The sequence below is a fragment of the Borostomias antarcticus genome, assembly GCF_949987555.1.
Source record: "Borostomias antarcticus genome assembly, chromosome: 17".
In the NCBI taxonomy this organism is placed as follows: Eukaryota; Metazoa; Chordata; class Actinopteri; order Stomiiformes; family Stomiidae; genus Borostomias; species Borostomias antarcticus.
The window spans coordinates 5430288-5445533 of NC_140250.1; the positions used below are offsets into that span (position 1 = coordinate 5430288).

At 44.6% G+C, this 15246-nt stretch overlaps 1 protein-coding gene across 1 annotated transcript; it reads right to left on the reverse strand.

Annotated features, from left to right (window-relative positions):
* Positions 1-342: 342 nt before the first annotated feature.
* On the reverse strand, positions 343-9304 carry LOC311319867 (phospholipid scramblase 1-like). Its single transcript, XM_084451491.1, has 8 exons — positions 9191-9304; positions 8327-8452; positions 3663-3991; positions 3178-3220; positions 2376-2596; positions 1445-1606; positions 618-779; positions 343-448 (listed from the first exon to the last, which is right to left on the reverse strand). Exons 2-8 carry the CDS (start codon positions 8337-8339, stop codon positions 389-391), a joined length of 990 nt encoding a protein of 329 aa, XP_084307617.1. The 5' UTR covers positions 8340-8452; positions 9191-9304; the 3' UTR covers positions 343-388.
* Positions 9305-15246: the final 5942 nt, after the last annotated feature.

Below are 15246 nucleotides of genomic sequence, written 5' to 3' on the forward strand. Positions count from 1 at the left end.
TTCAGAGAACACAGATAAAAACATTCTGGCCAAAAGAGTAATACAGACACCCAGTACAAAAAACAAACATTCAAAGCTGAAAGTGAAATTGCTGGGGTTTTTTCCATTTGGACGGATATTATTGTAGGACAGGAGGCCATCTTGGCTCAAACAGAAGTCCGTCATCGGAGAAAGCTTGTGTTGTGTTATCAAAAGTTCTTAAATTGGCTGTTTGCCAAGGACTTTGGAATCAGGAAGGAATTACGGCTGGGATCTGGAAAAAGGAACCACCTCAATACGGACACAGAAAAACTCTTTCTTTCTTTCTTTCTTTCTTTCTTTCTTTCTTTCTTTCTTTCTTTCTCTTTCTTTCTTTCTTTCTTTCTTTCTTTCTCTCCATCTTCCGGTGTTAGGAGAACACTGTGTTGCGCTGGTTCATCTCTCCGACCTTCTCGAAGAACATGAAATCCTGTCGGGCAAAAGAATGAGACACGTCAACAAGAACCCAAAGTAAAACACTTTCTGTTGTTTCTATGCTAACGCCTGATCAATAGCCAAGCGTGGGGAGAGAACGACATTAAAACGGGACTGAAGTTTCTTCCGATTTGATATGAAATCTGAAGACAGATTTGACTCACGATGAGGAAGCAGGCGCCCATCAGCACGGCCTTCATCTTGACGTCCATGTCCAGGGGGAACTGGATACCGAAGTTGTCGGTGTCGGTGAAGACCTCCTTCAGGAGACCGCTCCACTGCTTACTGATGCGACCAATCCGCTTCCCACCATCTTTCGGCATCAGCTGCGGGCAGGTACAGTGGACACAGATCTTTAGTTATATATATGTACAGTATATATGAAGAGGCAGGTACAGTAGATACAGATATCGTGAATTGCGATTTTTCTGAAATGTGTGTCAACGATCCAGTGACAAGTTCCTTTGAATCCACATTAAACTAAGTTATTCCACGGATTTTACAAATTTAATGATTATTTGCGAAGATATATAGCTTTTTTCACATGTTTTTTTTTTTTTTTTTCACCGTAATGGCAGTCATGTTTAACATCACTGGCCTCAGTTTGTTTGTTTTCGTCACTTCCATGACTTCTGTAAGCCAATCAGAGTGATCTCTCTTTTCCCTACGTGCGCACTCTCTCCAACGCCGATTAGACATGCTCAGATGTCCTGACTCGTCCTGAAAATTCTCGTAGCGCGACACACCGCACCAACTCGAGCCACCGACACTCACGGACGTTCACGACGGCCGATTATTGGCCTGGTGTGTCAGGGGCATAAGATTAGGTGGGTAAACCCCTCACACTACAGGATTGTTTGGGCAGATAATCGGTTCTGACCAGACTCGATTCGGAAACAATTCCCCCCCTGGAATCGGAGCCAAAATCTGGCTAAAAATTCTCTAGTCTGCACCCACCATAAACTGGAGCTCCCAGCTGCTGAACCCTCACCTCGAAGTTGACGTCCCCACAGCAGTTGCAGGCAAAGCAGGGTCCCTCCAGCTTCATCTGGGTCTTCCGCTCCGCGTTCTGGATGGAGAACTTGGGAGCACAGGGGCTCCAGTCCTGGACCACGTAGCCTATGGTGGTGCCTGGAGGAGCCTGGACCTCCAGCTAAGGGAGAAAAAAACACACACACACACACACACACACACACACAAAATTTTAAGTGCATGAATCTGGCTTTGGGCCTTGCAGTAAAAAGCATGTGCTTGGTTTGGTTTGGTTTATTTGAAAGTTAAAAACACAAACATATAGTCCCCCACTGGCACAAAGACACAAAAAAGGAATGATAGGAACTATGTACTGTAGGATAAATACACAGTAAAGTCAGCGGCTTATTTCCACTGTGGTCCGCTGCCTGGGACTTGGGTTTTGCCATCAGTCTGCACACAACAGAAAACCACGCAGAGGTGAAGTGACCCAGACTCTCCTTTGTTAGCGTAGCAACCATCACCATTGCAGAGGTAATGTGTTTCACATGGCAACAGTAGCGGCTGTGCATTCATTCGGCGGATGTCGAACAAGCGCGGCATGTGTGAGCGCGGTCAGGAGGGTCCAGGGTCAGTACCCGTGCCTGCAGGGAATGCGCTGTAATTAGCCTGATTTAATTATAGTCACAGAGACTGAAGATGGAAGTGATAGCAGCCGGGGATCACGACGGCCGGGAAGACAGTTCAAACTGACAAAGAAGCATTCAGAGTCGTCTTCTCAAAGTCATCTTCTCGTCTTCTCAGCCCAGCTGGAGAGTCAGCTCCAAGAAATTGACTTTTACCCCTCAAGGTGCCACAATATGATTGGCTCCCCCCCCCCCCCCCCAACACACACACACACACAAACACACACACACACACACACACACCCCACCACCCAGCGTCCGTACCTCTTGCAGGCAGCAGGGGCAGCAGCAGGAGACGCAGCGGAAGGGCCGTATGAGGCGGACGACCTCGCGGTCCATGTTGTCCTTGATCTTCATGTCGAAGCTGCGCAGCGAGCCACAGCAGTTCCTGGTGCAGCAGTCGTTCTTCTCCTTGGCCTTGTAGATCTTCTGGCCCATGCTGTTCTTGATCTCGTACTGGTTGTTGGTCTCAAAGCCCAGGAACGCTGGGGAGGAAGGAGAGAGGATGGAGGGAAGGAGGGAGGATGAGGAAGGAGGGATCAGGATGGAGGAGAGAAGGAGGGAGGGTACAGGGACGTGAGGAGTCTTGTAAGGGGAACAACCAACACAAAGTCTGCCCTCAGAAGTGAATTTTTTCTTTCTTTCTTTCTTTCTTTCTTTCTTGGGATCTTAAAAAAAAGAAAGAAATACTAAATACTATATAAATTCTGTGCTCAACCAATGCTTTAGAGAGGTTAATAATCTAACCTGCATCTTCAAAACTTTTTACGGTCATTTTTCAAAAATACGAGCTATGATTACGTAGCGACTACCGTCAGAAGCGACTGAGGGAGTGTCTGTGCTTTTGATTCTGACGAGCGATGGTGCGATCAAGAGGAGAATGAAGGGTAACTGGAACGAAGTCCAGATGGCGTCATCACCTCAGCGCCTCACAGCAAGAGTCACTCTGTCGTCCTAAATACCGACCGGTGACTACATGGCGAGCGACGTGACTGAGATGACCACAGTTCCCTCTCGCCAAGCCTCTGGTTTCTTCTGTGCCAGGAGACCAGACTAACAATCTCACCTTCTAGAAGCTCCACCTTCTGGTGAATCAGGATCTGGTCGATCTAAGGTGAGACACAGACAAGGTGTGAGAGCATTCTATAGCACCCTAACAAGAAGTGATGTTTAAATGTCACTATCAAAACAAAATGCAACTCTACAGTTTAAACAACATCATGTACAGTAACACTGATTATATTATGGTGACGGAGTTAACAGGAAATAATGATTAACGTTATCACAACGGCACACACATTGTATATAATATAAAAACATCACACTCACATTAACACTCTGTACACACACTGTATACACACACATCGCACACCATTTTTGCACTGTTCATTTGCGCGGTCCTGTCTTTGCACTGTCCCTTCTAGTCCGGTCTCCCCCCAAACTAATGTAGTCTCCATCAGTGTTATGCACCAACTGACCAGAACACATTCAGTACCTGGCAAATAAAACTGATTGTGCTTCTGATTTTACAACGTGCTTCTTCCATAGTACCTGAGAGAGGTACTCCAGCCCAGGCGGCACACCGACCGGAACTACAGCCGGGGCCGGAGCTGGAGTTCCAGCCGGGGCGGGGGTGATGCCTCCAGGGGGGCCCGCATCCGGAGCTCCGTACTCGGGCACGGGCATAGGGCCGGGGCCTACCGCTCCTGGCTGGTACATGACGGGCTGACCCGGCTGGGGCTGGTACTGGTAGTCCACGTTGAAGCCCACGGGTGGGGCGGGCTGGTTGGGGTCGCCGTAGCCCCCCTGTGGGACAGGGTAGGGGGTCATGGAGTAGCTGCTGGGCTGGGGCACGGGGTACTGGTTAGGGGACGGGTAACCTGAGGAAGACAGACGACAACAACAACATATTTTAGGAGGATATACTGACGATAAACACCTACAGTATTTAGTACTGGGAAGGCCCTAGCCAGACTCTAGCCCTGGAATCACATGCCCACTTTAATTTTTGAAATGCGATTCAGGGTCTGGAAAAACTCTCGCCCAGAGTGATTTCTCGGCTGGAATTCCAACCAGGCCAATCAGCGTCCTTTGAATGCGATGTGATTGGTTAGGGGGATGAACTAATCGCTGAGGACTCCCTCTTCCGCAACGCCCATCTCAGAAAACATATGACCCCCTTCTGCCTCCAGAACACCCTCAATTCTTCGCGGTACGGACTCGTGGTCGTTCTGAACACACGCCGTACACTGATGACCCAACGCTGTACCGTGATGCCTCTGCATGTGATGGACTGACCAGGGTTCTGAGCAGGGAAGTAGGCATCTTGTCTGTATGGGTGAAGGGAAATATGCAGGTTTTAAACATCTCCAAAAAGGTTTTTTGCCTGATTTGATTTGAATGTGCCATTCCGCCAATCAAGATTGAGTAGCGCCTACAGAGTACGTGACGTGTAGTGGTGACAGTCTTTCTCACAGAGTCAGACAACATGCCAACATGGAGGCGAATGCGAAATATGAGTTCGGGCCAGTAAAAAATGACTTTGGGCCAGTAGATTTCTGACCCACTTGCCAGACTGGGCAAGTGAAAAAAAAACCTTAGCATTGAGCCCTGAACCCATTAACGGATTGGAACGGATCTGAATTACAGGTCTGGTTCACGAGCCCAAACCGGTCGGTTATTTACCGCCAATCATTTTTTTGACCAGGATTACACAAAAACTACCAGACCGATTTTCATGAAACTCGGTGGAGGGATGTAGCATGGGCCATCTTAGAGCTCATTAAATTCTGCAGAGGATCCGAATCACGGGGCTGATCCACAAGCTGCCTAAACACGGCCCGCCATTCACCTCCATTGATTTTTTAGATCAGGTTTAATGCTAAATCTACCAGACTGATTTTCATGAAACTGGTGGAGGGGTGTAGCATGGGTAAATTTACAACCCATTCAATTCTGGAGTGGATCCGAATCACGGGGCGGTTCCACAAGCTGCCCAAACACTGCCAGGTTGGCCATTAACCGCCATATATTTTTTGGACTAGGATTATGCAAAAACTAGACTACTCTTCATGAAACTCGGTGGAGGGATGTAGCATGGGACAACTTAGAACCCATTCAATTTTGGCGCACACAGAGCCACGAAATGCATTCAGGGGCAGAGGTCTGTTCTCTCTGACCACCATTTCCAGTTAATGAGGTGTTTCCGCCCACAGAACTGCTGTGGATGCTTTTTGGTCATGGCACCGTTCTCTGTCACCTCAAGAGACTGTAGTGTAAAAATCCCAGGAGGACAGCCGTTAGTGAGATCCACCACACCTGCCACCAACCATCACACCACCGTCAAAACACACCTTGCCAATTCTATGTTTGATTGAACAACAACTAAACCTCATCATCATATTTCCATGCTTTACATACTGTATTGAGTTGCAGCTGCGTGATTCCCTGTTTGGGACGAGAAGGCTATTTGTGTCAATGACCAGGTCTTATAAAGTGTCAACTGGCTGTATGTTGACAGAGATTATTATTAGCAAGCTATGCATTTGAGCCTCAGGCACATTACATGTATGTGAGTAGCGTAAGCCAATGTTATGTTTGACAACTGTATATGCACATGAGTTACGTAATTGTTTTAGATGACAAATGGCAATCGTATTATTAAAAAACACCAGATCAAACTTACAGTACAATGTTCCCTGAATGGAAAAAAAACATTTTGTGTCCATCAAACTTTTATTTAAAGCTTGGATTCAACATCTTTATCCCAGTCTCAAACTCCTATTTTGAGTATTTTCAAATTCCAGCATACTGTAATTGCAGAGAAGTGGAAGTGTCCATGTGTCATTGCTCTACATTACAACACTAGTGTTACCAAGAAGAGAGGTGTCCTGCTTCCCTCCAGCCAAGAAGGCAATTCCACTAAAAGCATATCAGCATCTGGTTATTATTCCAATCAGGCCGTGTCTGGATGGACCAGCAGTCATGTCAGCACGACTACAGGAAAGGAAAGATCTAATACTATCCATCTAGCCTGGCATCGCCAGCCTGACCAATCGGCTCATTCCATTTCCCTCCATAGATCAGTCTGGTCATCCAACCGTTCAAACTTTGTCCTACCTGACCCATATCTAATATGGGGCGGTTTTGATACAATGACTGTATCGATTTGATATGACAGTACAATGACTAACCCACGTTTCATTGCCCTGATTGGTTGTTGATCTATCCAATCGTATCCAGAAGCATTTTGATCTGACCCCTTGGAAATTGAAAATAAATGCAGGATTTCCAGACCCTTGGCATTTTTGTGAATTGGGTCTGGCGAAGCCAGGCTACTAGCCGCCACCATTTTTCACTGAGAAATTTCGCCGCAAACACCAGAGCAAAGCTCAGACGCCACCATGCCACCGCTCTGTGACCCACTAGAGGAACAAGAGTTGAGGCAATTCTGTATGGAGTGCTTCACAAATGTCAATATTTGTTCCCTGTGTCCACTATGGGAAACTCAATACCATAGATCAGGGCATTTGTACCACCTTTAGTACACAAATATCACTGTAGAAATAGGGGAGAGGTGAAGAAGGCATGGTGTGAAGAGTCAGACGTAAATGTATTAGAGGAGCTTTTTTAACTGTATCATATATAAATACCAATTTCATTACACTTCAGTTAGCTTCAGCTAAAGGCAGAGAAAATGTGTTTGTTTCTTGTTGTGTTGGTCAGTCAGTATGTTGACTCATGTAGCACCTAGGCCGGCTGCTGGACCAGTCAACAACAATGGCCCCTAACAAGTCTGCTAATGTATTTTGGAAGTCATTTGACTGTGGGGGAACGGCAGAAGGCCGCTTATCAGACGCCATTGGTTCTCCTTGTTCAAGACAAGATGCTCAGGATACTGAACTGTTGACATTTTACACACCTAACCAAAATAGCCAAACCACATACGGTTGCTAAAACCGCAACCATCACTTGTTTTAGAAAGTAGATGTACTTGTGAGTTCCAGTGAGTAGTAGTACACCGACTTCCTATGTTAAATGCAATTATTGTAAGTCGCCTTGGATAAAAGCGTCTGCTGAATGACTGTAATGTACTAAGTTAGTACAGCCCTGTGAAACTTTTTGACTCCCCTTTCCGCATTCCAATCTCTCAATTTCATGGCAGCAACAGAAATGTTCCCCTCCAGCATATTTTCTGACAATGTAACCTGCCCCTGGAGTGAAGACACACCTTCACTGGAAGGAGTTGCCCTCGGCACAGAAGATCCACAGATGTGCATTTTCCCCTCATGTAAACTTCCAACGCAAAAACCATAACCCACTAAATAGTTCAGTAGATAATAGAGCTTTTTCCACAATGCGAACACACACACACACACACACTGACATTGAGAAGTTGGCCTGTGTTCCTACTGGCTGTAGGAACAGTAGGCTAACGAAAATGGGAGACGCGAGCGATTTGCAAATCCCATGTCAACACTTTTGAGGCGCATGAGTGCTTACAGGAAGGCCTCCAGGAATGGGAGCAGAACTCAGCAATGTGACCGAGTCAGTAAGCTTGGAGAAAAATATTCCCATCACATTGCATCCAGTCGCCTTGGGAAATGTAATATGATATATGTGTTTTAATACACAGAGATGAAGGGAGAGAAGAGAGGAGAGTGATATTTGTGTACTAAAGGTGGTACAAATGCCCTGATCTATGGTATTGAGTTTCCCATAGTGGACACAGGGAACAAATATTGACATTTGTGAAGCACTCCATATAGAATTGCCTCAACTCTTGTTCCTCTAGTGGGTCACAGAGCGGTGGCATCTGAGCTTTGCTCTGGTGTTTGTGGCGAAATTTCTCAGTGAAAAATGGTGGCGGCTAGTAGCCTGGCTTCGCCAGACCCAATTCACAAAAATGCGAAGTGTCTGGAAATCCTGCATTTATTTTCAATTTCCAAGGGGTGTTATCAACGGTCAGATCAAAATGCTTCTGGATACGATTGGATAGATCTACAACCAATCAGGGCAATGAAACGTGGGTTAGTCATCGTACTGTCATTTCAAATCAATACAGTCATTGTATCAAAACCGCCCCATACTAGATAAACGGTTGTGATTGGCCTGACTAATATTGGGTCAGGTAGGACATAGTTTGAATGGTTGGATGACCAGACTGATCTATGGAGGAAAATAGAATGAGCTGATTGGTCAGGAGAGAGACTCACCAGGAGCTGACATGGTGAGCTTGGCTGCTCTGTTCGGACACCAGAGGGAAAAGGAGGTCGGACTTCCTCTCTCGTCCACTCCCAGGATCGCTATGGAGACTAGGAGAGAGGAGGGGAGGTGGAGGCCTATAAAAAGCAGAGCAGTGGGAGAGAGAGAGAGAGGTAGTTGGGGAGAGAGAGTGGGAGAGGGAGGGAGGGAGAATAAGACAATGTGAACAATGTTGACAACAGTCCAAGTCCAGGGTTCACACACAATAGCACTCATGCAAATGAGGACTGCTTTCACCTCTCAGTGAGAGTGAGAACAGAATCCCCTCAGTGTCATTATAAGAACAGAAAACACCATCTATAGATAACACCGGCTGGACTATGGAATAAGGAAGCCCTTAAACCACTCCGTTCCTCCCATTATGTGTGTGTACATTTGACAGCAGGTGGTTAATGAGGTTTGGTTGATGAGCAAAAAGTACAGCTTCCTGGTGGAGGCTGCAACTAGTGTATGGAGGAAAGAGCGGGATGGGTTGGGCGTGGTTTTCTAAGGGCAGCAAGAATCAGGCATTCAGTCAATTATTAGTCCATTCAAGTACAAAATATAGGCTACAACGCAGTACAGCACAGAACATGCCTACATCTCGCATCAGAAATCACACTTCCCACAAATTACACAACAACCTGCGTAGCCCCAAGCCTGCTGTGTAAAGTGCTGGTTACTCATGATCGTCAATCATCTGTGGCGCAGGAGAAACCGAGACTACCCTGTTGGCCTTTATTCAAAATGGTTGTTTAATGTTTTGCTTTTTGACCTGTTGTGTAAATGTAAGCAGGAAAGAAGTAGCTGGCTATAGGAAGATCAAAAAATCTTACCTTTAGAGAGGAGGGCACACTTTGTGATGTTAAACACAAACAATCGGGACTCGGAAGTTTAGTTTCAGCCACTTTTTGCTGTCGGCTACACTGGTGTTCTTCTGTCGTCTTCGGGCGATGTTGTGCCACTCCTCCTCCTCCCTGATTCTCTAGTTTTCATCCTCCCTCCCCTCATGACGTATTATTTAGGCTGTTTGTGATCGATACCAAATGTCAGGAAACCCCGAATTAAGCTACTTAGTGCTACAGCAAACATAGAGAGATGTAGCGTAAGCTACCCGTGGTTATGTCTGCCACACTCGAGTTTATTGCGCTTCAAGTGAGATATTCCCAGAGAAAGCAAAATTGCGACGCTGCGGTTATAGCCTAGCCTACTTGCAGGTTGGCTATTGTAGGCTTGTATTTGTAAGACATTACAAATCATTTCTATTGCACAATTGTCTCTGCCATTTAATTATTTAAAAACACACGTGGATAAACACACTGTTATGTTCATACCAAAAATGCCACTAACGGACAATATTTCTGTTCATATCAATGTAAATATTTTAGAGGCTTGGATTTTCATTCAACTGCCTTCATCGGCCGCCAGAGGGCAATGTCGACCCAATTATGATCTCCTCAACAACCAGCCTGCATGAAGTTGTTACCATGGTAAATGCCTTATTTCATTGATTAAATATAGCACTATTAACATTTTTAAAACTAGATGAAGGCATACACGAAAGGTTTGCCATAGGTCCTTGTCATTGCCATGATGAGGGTTGCAAACCTTTGTATCCAGTGATACCCCCTCAACTGTTGGCACCCCCTCAACTGTTGGCACCCAACACTTTTCTCTTGACTGCACTTTTACAATTACTTTGCACATGTACAACTGTCTGTATTATATTCATATTCTAATAGGCTATATTTTGAGGTATGCGTTTAGACTTAGACTTAGGTTATTTCTAGGTTCAGGCTAATATTATACTAGGACTATTATTATTATTATTATTATTATTAATAGTAGTAGTAGTAGTAGTAATAGCCTAGTAGTAGTAGTAGTAGTAGTAGTAGTAGTAGTAGTAGCCTAGTAGTAGTAGTAGTAGTAGTAGTAGTAGTAGTAGTAGTAGTAGTGGTAGTAGTAGTAGTAGTAGTAGTAGTAGTAGTACTAGTAGTAGTAGTAGTAGTAGTAGTAGTAGCCTAGTAGTAGTAGTAGTAGTAGTAGTAGTAGTAGTAGTAGTAGTAGTAGTAGTAGTAGTAGTAGCCTAGTAGTAGTAGTAGTAGTAGTCGTAGTAGTAGTAGTATAATTCGGACCCTTTATCCAACCACACAGCACACACAAGTACACACACCTGAGTTGCAATACTATCAAACACACATGCAACTTCAGGTCACCAGTGGAATTTGTCCTCTGCATTTCTTCCATCCAAGATGTCCTTCTCCAGGGGCAGCCGGGAGCAGTGGGCAGCCATTGTTCATGGAGTTCGGTAACAAAGTCCAAGTGCTCAGTCCAAGTCCTGGTCAGGGACCGGACTGAAGAGCATGTGTTCTTCTGCATGTTTTTCATATTGGGTTCTTGGGAGGAAACCCTTGCGAACACAGGGAGAACATGCAAACTCCGCACAGAAAGGCCTGACATCGACATCGGCTATTCAACTGTAGTATATTCATATCCGTAGTCTTTACTTTTAGGTCTAGGTTAAATATTATATTATTCACATTCACATTTACATTACATTGTTAAGTCAGAAATGTAGGAACTGATAAACAACTGTGGAGAGGAGCAGGACCAAGAATTCCAATGTACCTGTACTTGGATATAGCCAAAAATTTACTTAAACTTGAATTCTTGATATCAGGTAGGCAGTTAGGTGGTTGGGTTCTTCATTGATCTGGGGGGGAGGGCAGCAGCAGTATACAAAGGACAACAACAAAGCACAATCAAGACTAGTAAATATACTTTACAGTAGACAGAAAAATACAAGATGAAATCCAAGTATACAAGAATGCAACAAAAAGTTAAATAATAAACTAGTTTATACCAGTAGATAGATTCCTCAGAATGCCTTTATGGTGCAAACATGCCTGATCCTGCCAGGGTCAGCTGCCGCGATGCTGCTGCCCAGGACACGACCGCATAGAAGACAGCACTCGCTACAACAGACTGGTGCAACCTGTTCTGCTACATACGTCGAAGGACCAGAGCCTCCTCAGGAGGTCATGCTGGCCCTCTTGCCTCTTGGATATGTCCAGGTGCACTCCACATTAACATCAAACCGGGGTCAAATGAGCCTTGCTCCTCCTGAAGTCCACCACCATCCCCCTGGTCTTCTGAAGTCCACCACCATCTCTCCCTGGTCTTCTGAAGTCCACCACCATCTCCATGGTCATCCCGACGTTGAGCTGCAGGTGGTTATGTGTGCACCACTCAACTAGGTCCTCTACCAGGCCTCTGTACTCGTCCTGTCCTCCTCTGACACTGCCAACAATAGCAGTCATCTGAGGACTCCTGTACGTTTCCAAGTTGTGTATCTGAAATCCAATGTGTAGAGTGTGAACAGGAAGGGGGACAGGAAAGTCCCTTGTGGAACTTTGCCCACAACTAGACTACTACTAGGACCCCTGTGTTGCTGACCGCTCTCTCTGACACACTGTCCTGAAGCCTCACATACTGTGGTCTGCCAGTCGAGTCGTCCGTAATCCAGGTCACCAGGGGGCATCCACCTACATTAGCTTGTCTCCCAGAAGGAAGAGCTGTATGTTGTTGAAGAAGGCCCTGGAGAAATAAAAAATGTGGTCCTCACAGTGCCCTGTCCAGATGGGAGTGAGCACTGGGTAGATTCAAGATTCAACATTCTTTCATTTGTCACATGTAAAGTACAGTATAGACTGTGACTGTGGCTGCCGGCTCCAAGATAAGCTCATTACAGATAAACTCCAATACTCAATTTACAAATTACACAAGAGGTCTTTGTACTGTCCTGTCTTGTCCCTGCAGCCTGTCCAATGTTTTCTCAATGTTATGCACCACGACCGAAAGCAAATTCCTAGTACGTTGTAAAACTGCATGGCAATAAAAAGATTCTGATTCTGATGTACCATTTCTATACAGTATAAAGATAGATACCGGTATTGATGGATTATATAACTGTGAGACAAACAACAGGGGATCCAGGTCTGTCTTCAACAATAGATCATAACCATTAAGACCTTTATTGTCTTAAAGTACCCAATACACAGTAAATACTTTACAGCAACAGGGACAGGTGTAGTCCTACAGTATGGATGTTACCTTTTGGTTGACTGCTATTTTCTCGCCTTCCCTGGCAATAAAATAAAATAAGAATATGAAAGATGGCGTTCATCAGAGGACCGAGGGGACCAAAGTTGGTTGTCTGTTTGTTTGTTGTTGTTTTTCAAAGGCTGTATGAGTTTCTGTGTGACTAAAAACAATTCCTGTGTATTTTTAATAATTCCACAGCAGAGATAAAGCCAATACAACGGCGTTCACCAGCCGGTATCTGACCTTTGACCTACAAACCCTATCACAGACTCATGTTCTCATTGTGCTGCTGGTACCTCTGAGCTGGTACGCTGACCTGTGGCCTGTCCTCCTCCTCGTTACCGAAGTCAGATGCTTGCTCTGGGATTTTATCTGTGCTTTGGCGTGGGCTAAATTTGGCACACACTGCAGTCCTGGATACTTATAGGGCAGTTGACTTGGGTGGGGGCCCTGCACACACAATGATACACACACACACACACACACATGCGCGCGCGTGCACGCAAGCATTAACAAACATACTTGGGTGGAGGAGTTGGGCTGTATTTAGACATGGAATGACCACACACACACACACACACACATACACACACACACACACTCATAATGGGCAGCAGTAGCACGCGTCTCTGGTCATTAAGGTAATCAGCTGGGTGTATCCAGCCTCGGCCCCTGTTGGCAGACTCCTGGGCGGGCCTGTGGGGGTTCTGGCTGAGCAGGGCTGTGTCTGCTGGGATGTCCATCAGCACCAGCTCCACGGGACGTCCCAAAATAGACATCATTAAGACAGGGAGGGAGGGAGGAGAGGAAGAGTGAAAACGTGTAAAACCGCGCGTGCCCTCCATGTCGCCCCCTCCTCTATGCCCCCCCTCCTCCAACTCTCTCTCTATCTCTTTCTCTCTCATCCTCTCTCTCTGTCTCTATCTCTCTCTCCATCTCTCCCTCCTTCACTTACATCCCAGTGTTGTTGTCCCTGTGTGTATTGGTAGTGTGTGTGTGTGTGTGTGTGTGTGTGTGTGTGTGTGTGTGTGTGTGTGTGTGTGTGTGTGTATGTGTGTTGGTAGGGGGTGTGTGTGTGTGTGTGTGTGCGTGTGTGTGTGTTGGTAGGGTGTGTGTGTGTGTGGGGGGGGGGGGGGTGGGGGGGGGGGGGGGGGGGGCAGCAGTCCGTGGCTGAAATTGGGCAGAACGAGTTGGTGGTTTCCAGATGACCACACACGGTGTAGACATCCATCTGATGGTATCATCCGGTGTCTCTGTTTCTCTGTCCGTCCGTCCGTCTGTCTCTCCCTCTCTCCCGCTCTCTCCCTCTCTCTCCCTCTCTCTCCCCTCTCAATCAATTGAAGACAAAGACCCAGGGAACACCTGGATTGATTAGATGCTGATGCTGATGTTGAACCATCTCACTTGTTTCACAGGAAGAATCAAACAAACTGGGAGCACATTTTTCTTAAAACTATGAATTGCATAAACATTCATAGTTTAGATCGGCATAACATTAGTATAGTTTGGTTTTGAGGTTGTGAACAGTTTGTTGAACAGTTTGTTAGATGTTAGAAGAATGTCTCTAAACTATAATGTGCATACTATCCTTCCAAAGCCTCCAGAAACAACATGATGAAACAGCAGAGCAGAGAGTAAACTATGTGAACTACATGAGAGATAGTAGACATTAGTAGTATAGTCATTTATCTCTGTCCTCTTCAGAAATTTTCCAAAATGAATGCACATAGGAATAAATAATTAACAATGAAGCAATAAATTAAAAGGAAATTCTGGAAATATTGACTGAAGGTGTAAGCTCATTGTTGAAATTGAAAACCTTTATTTGTCCCCATGGGGAAATTCAGGATTCAGACAGCAACAGAAGGTTTAGTTTATGATGGTTTAGTTTAGAAGGTTTAGTTTATGATGCCTACACTTTTTACACATTCTGATAGGCAACTCTTTCACTATACTAGAGTTATAACTCTTTCACTATACTACTGTAGAGTTATTACTCTTTCACTATACTAAGGTTATTACTCTTTCACTATACTATGGTTATTACTCTTTTACTATACTAGGGTTATTACACTTTCACTATACTAGGGTTATTACTCTTTCACTACACTAGGGTTATTACTCTTTCACTATACTAGGGTTATTACTCTTTCATTACACTAGGGTTAGACTAGAGTATTCAAAGACAAAGGACCAAAGAGAAGACCATTCCAAACATTTCATACATACAGTAATAATGACCATATTAAGGACCATAATAAACTCCGTTTGATTTTTTTTTTCACCACCTTATTTTGAAATAAGTTTTTATTGTGCAAATTTAACTACACATTCTTAAGTGCTTTGGTTGGTTCATAGTAATCTGCTCGATTTACAATTCTCATAGCTTTCTTCTGTAGCATGAAAATTGTATTACTGTTGGTTTTGTATGTTATCCCATACCTCCACACAGTAGGTAATATGGAACTATGAGAGAACCATACAGTATAATTTGATTCTGATTCAAGATAGCTTTATTTTTATATAGTATTGCAATGGTTTTAGACATTTTTGTTTTTACATTATTCATGTGTGGTTTCCAATATAATTTAAGATCAATTACCACTCCAGAAATGTATGTTCATGCACTCTTTCTATTTCAGCATTGATCATAATTTTAACTTGATTATTGATTTGCTGATTACCAAATATTATAAACTTTTGTTTTACTAAAATTCAATGATAATATCAAAATATCAAACCATGTCTTTAAGACTTTCAACTCCCTTTGCATTGTATTCAGAAAACG

Coding starts and splice junctions, on each gene's coding strand:
- LOC311319867 (XM_084451491.1), bottom strand. Junction 3,221..3,662: donor GGCTGGAGTACCTCTCTCAG/GTACTATGGAAG, acceptor GTCTCACCTTAG/ATCGACCAGATCCTGATTCA. Junction 1,607..2,375: donor GCCCCTGCTGCCTGCAAGAG/GTACGGACGCTG, acceptor TTTCTCCCTTAG/CTGGAGGTCCAGGCTCCTCC.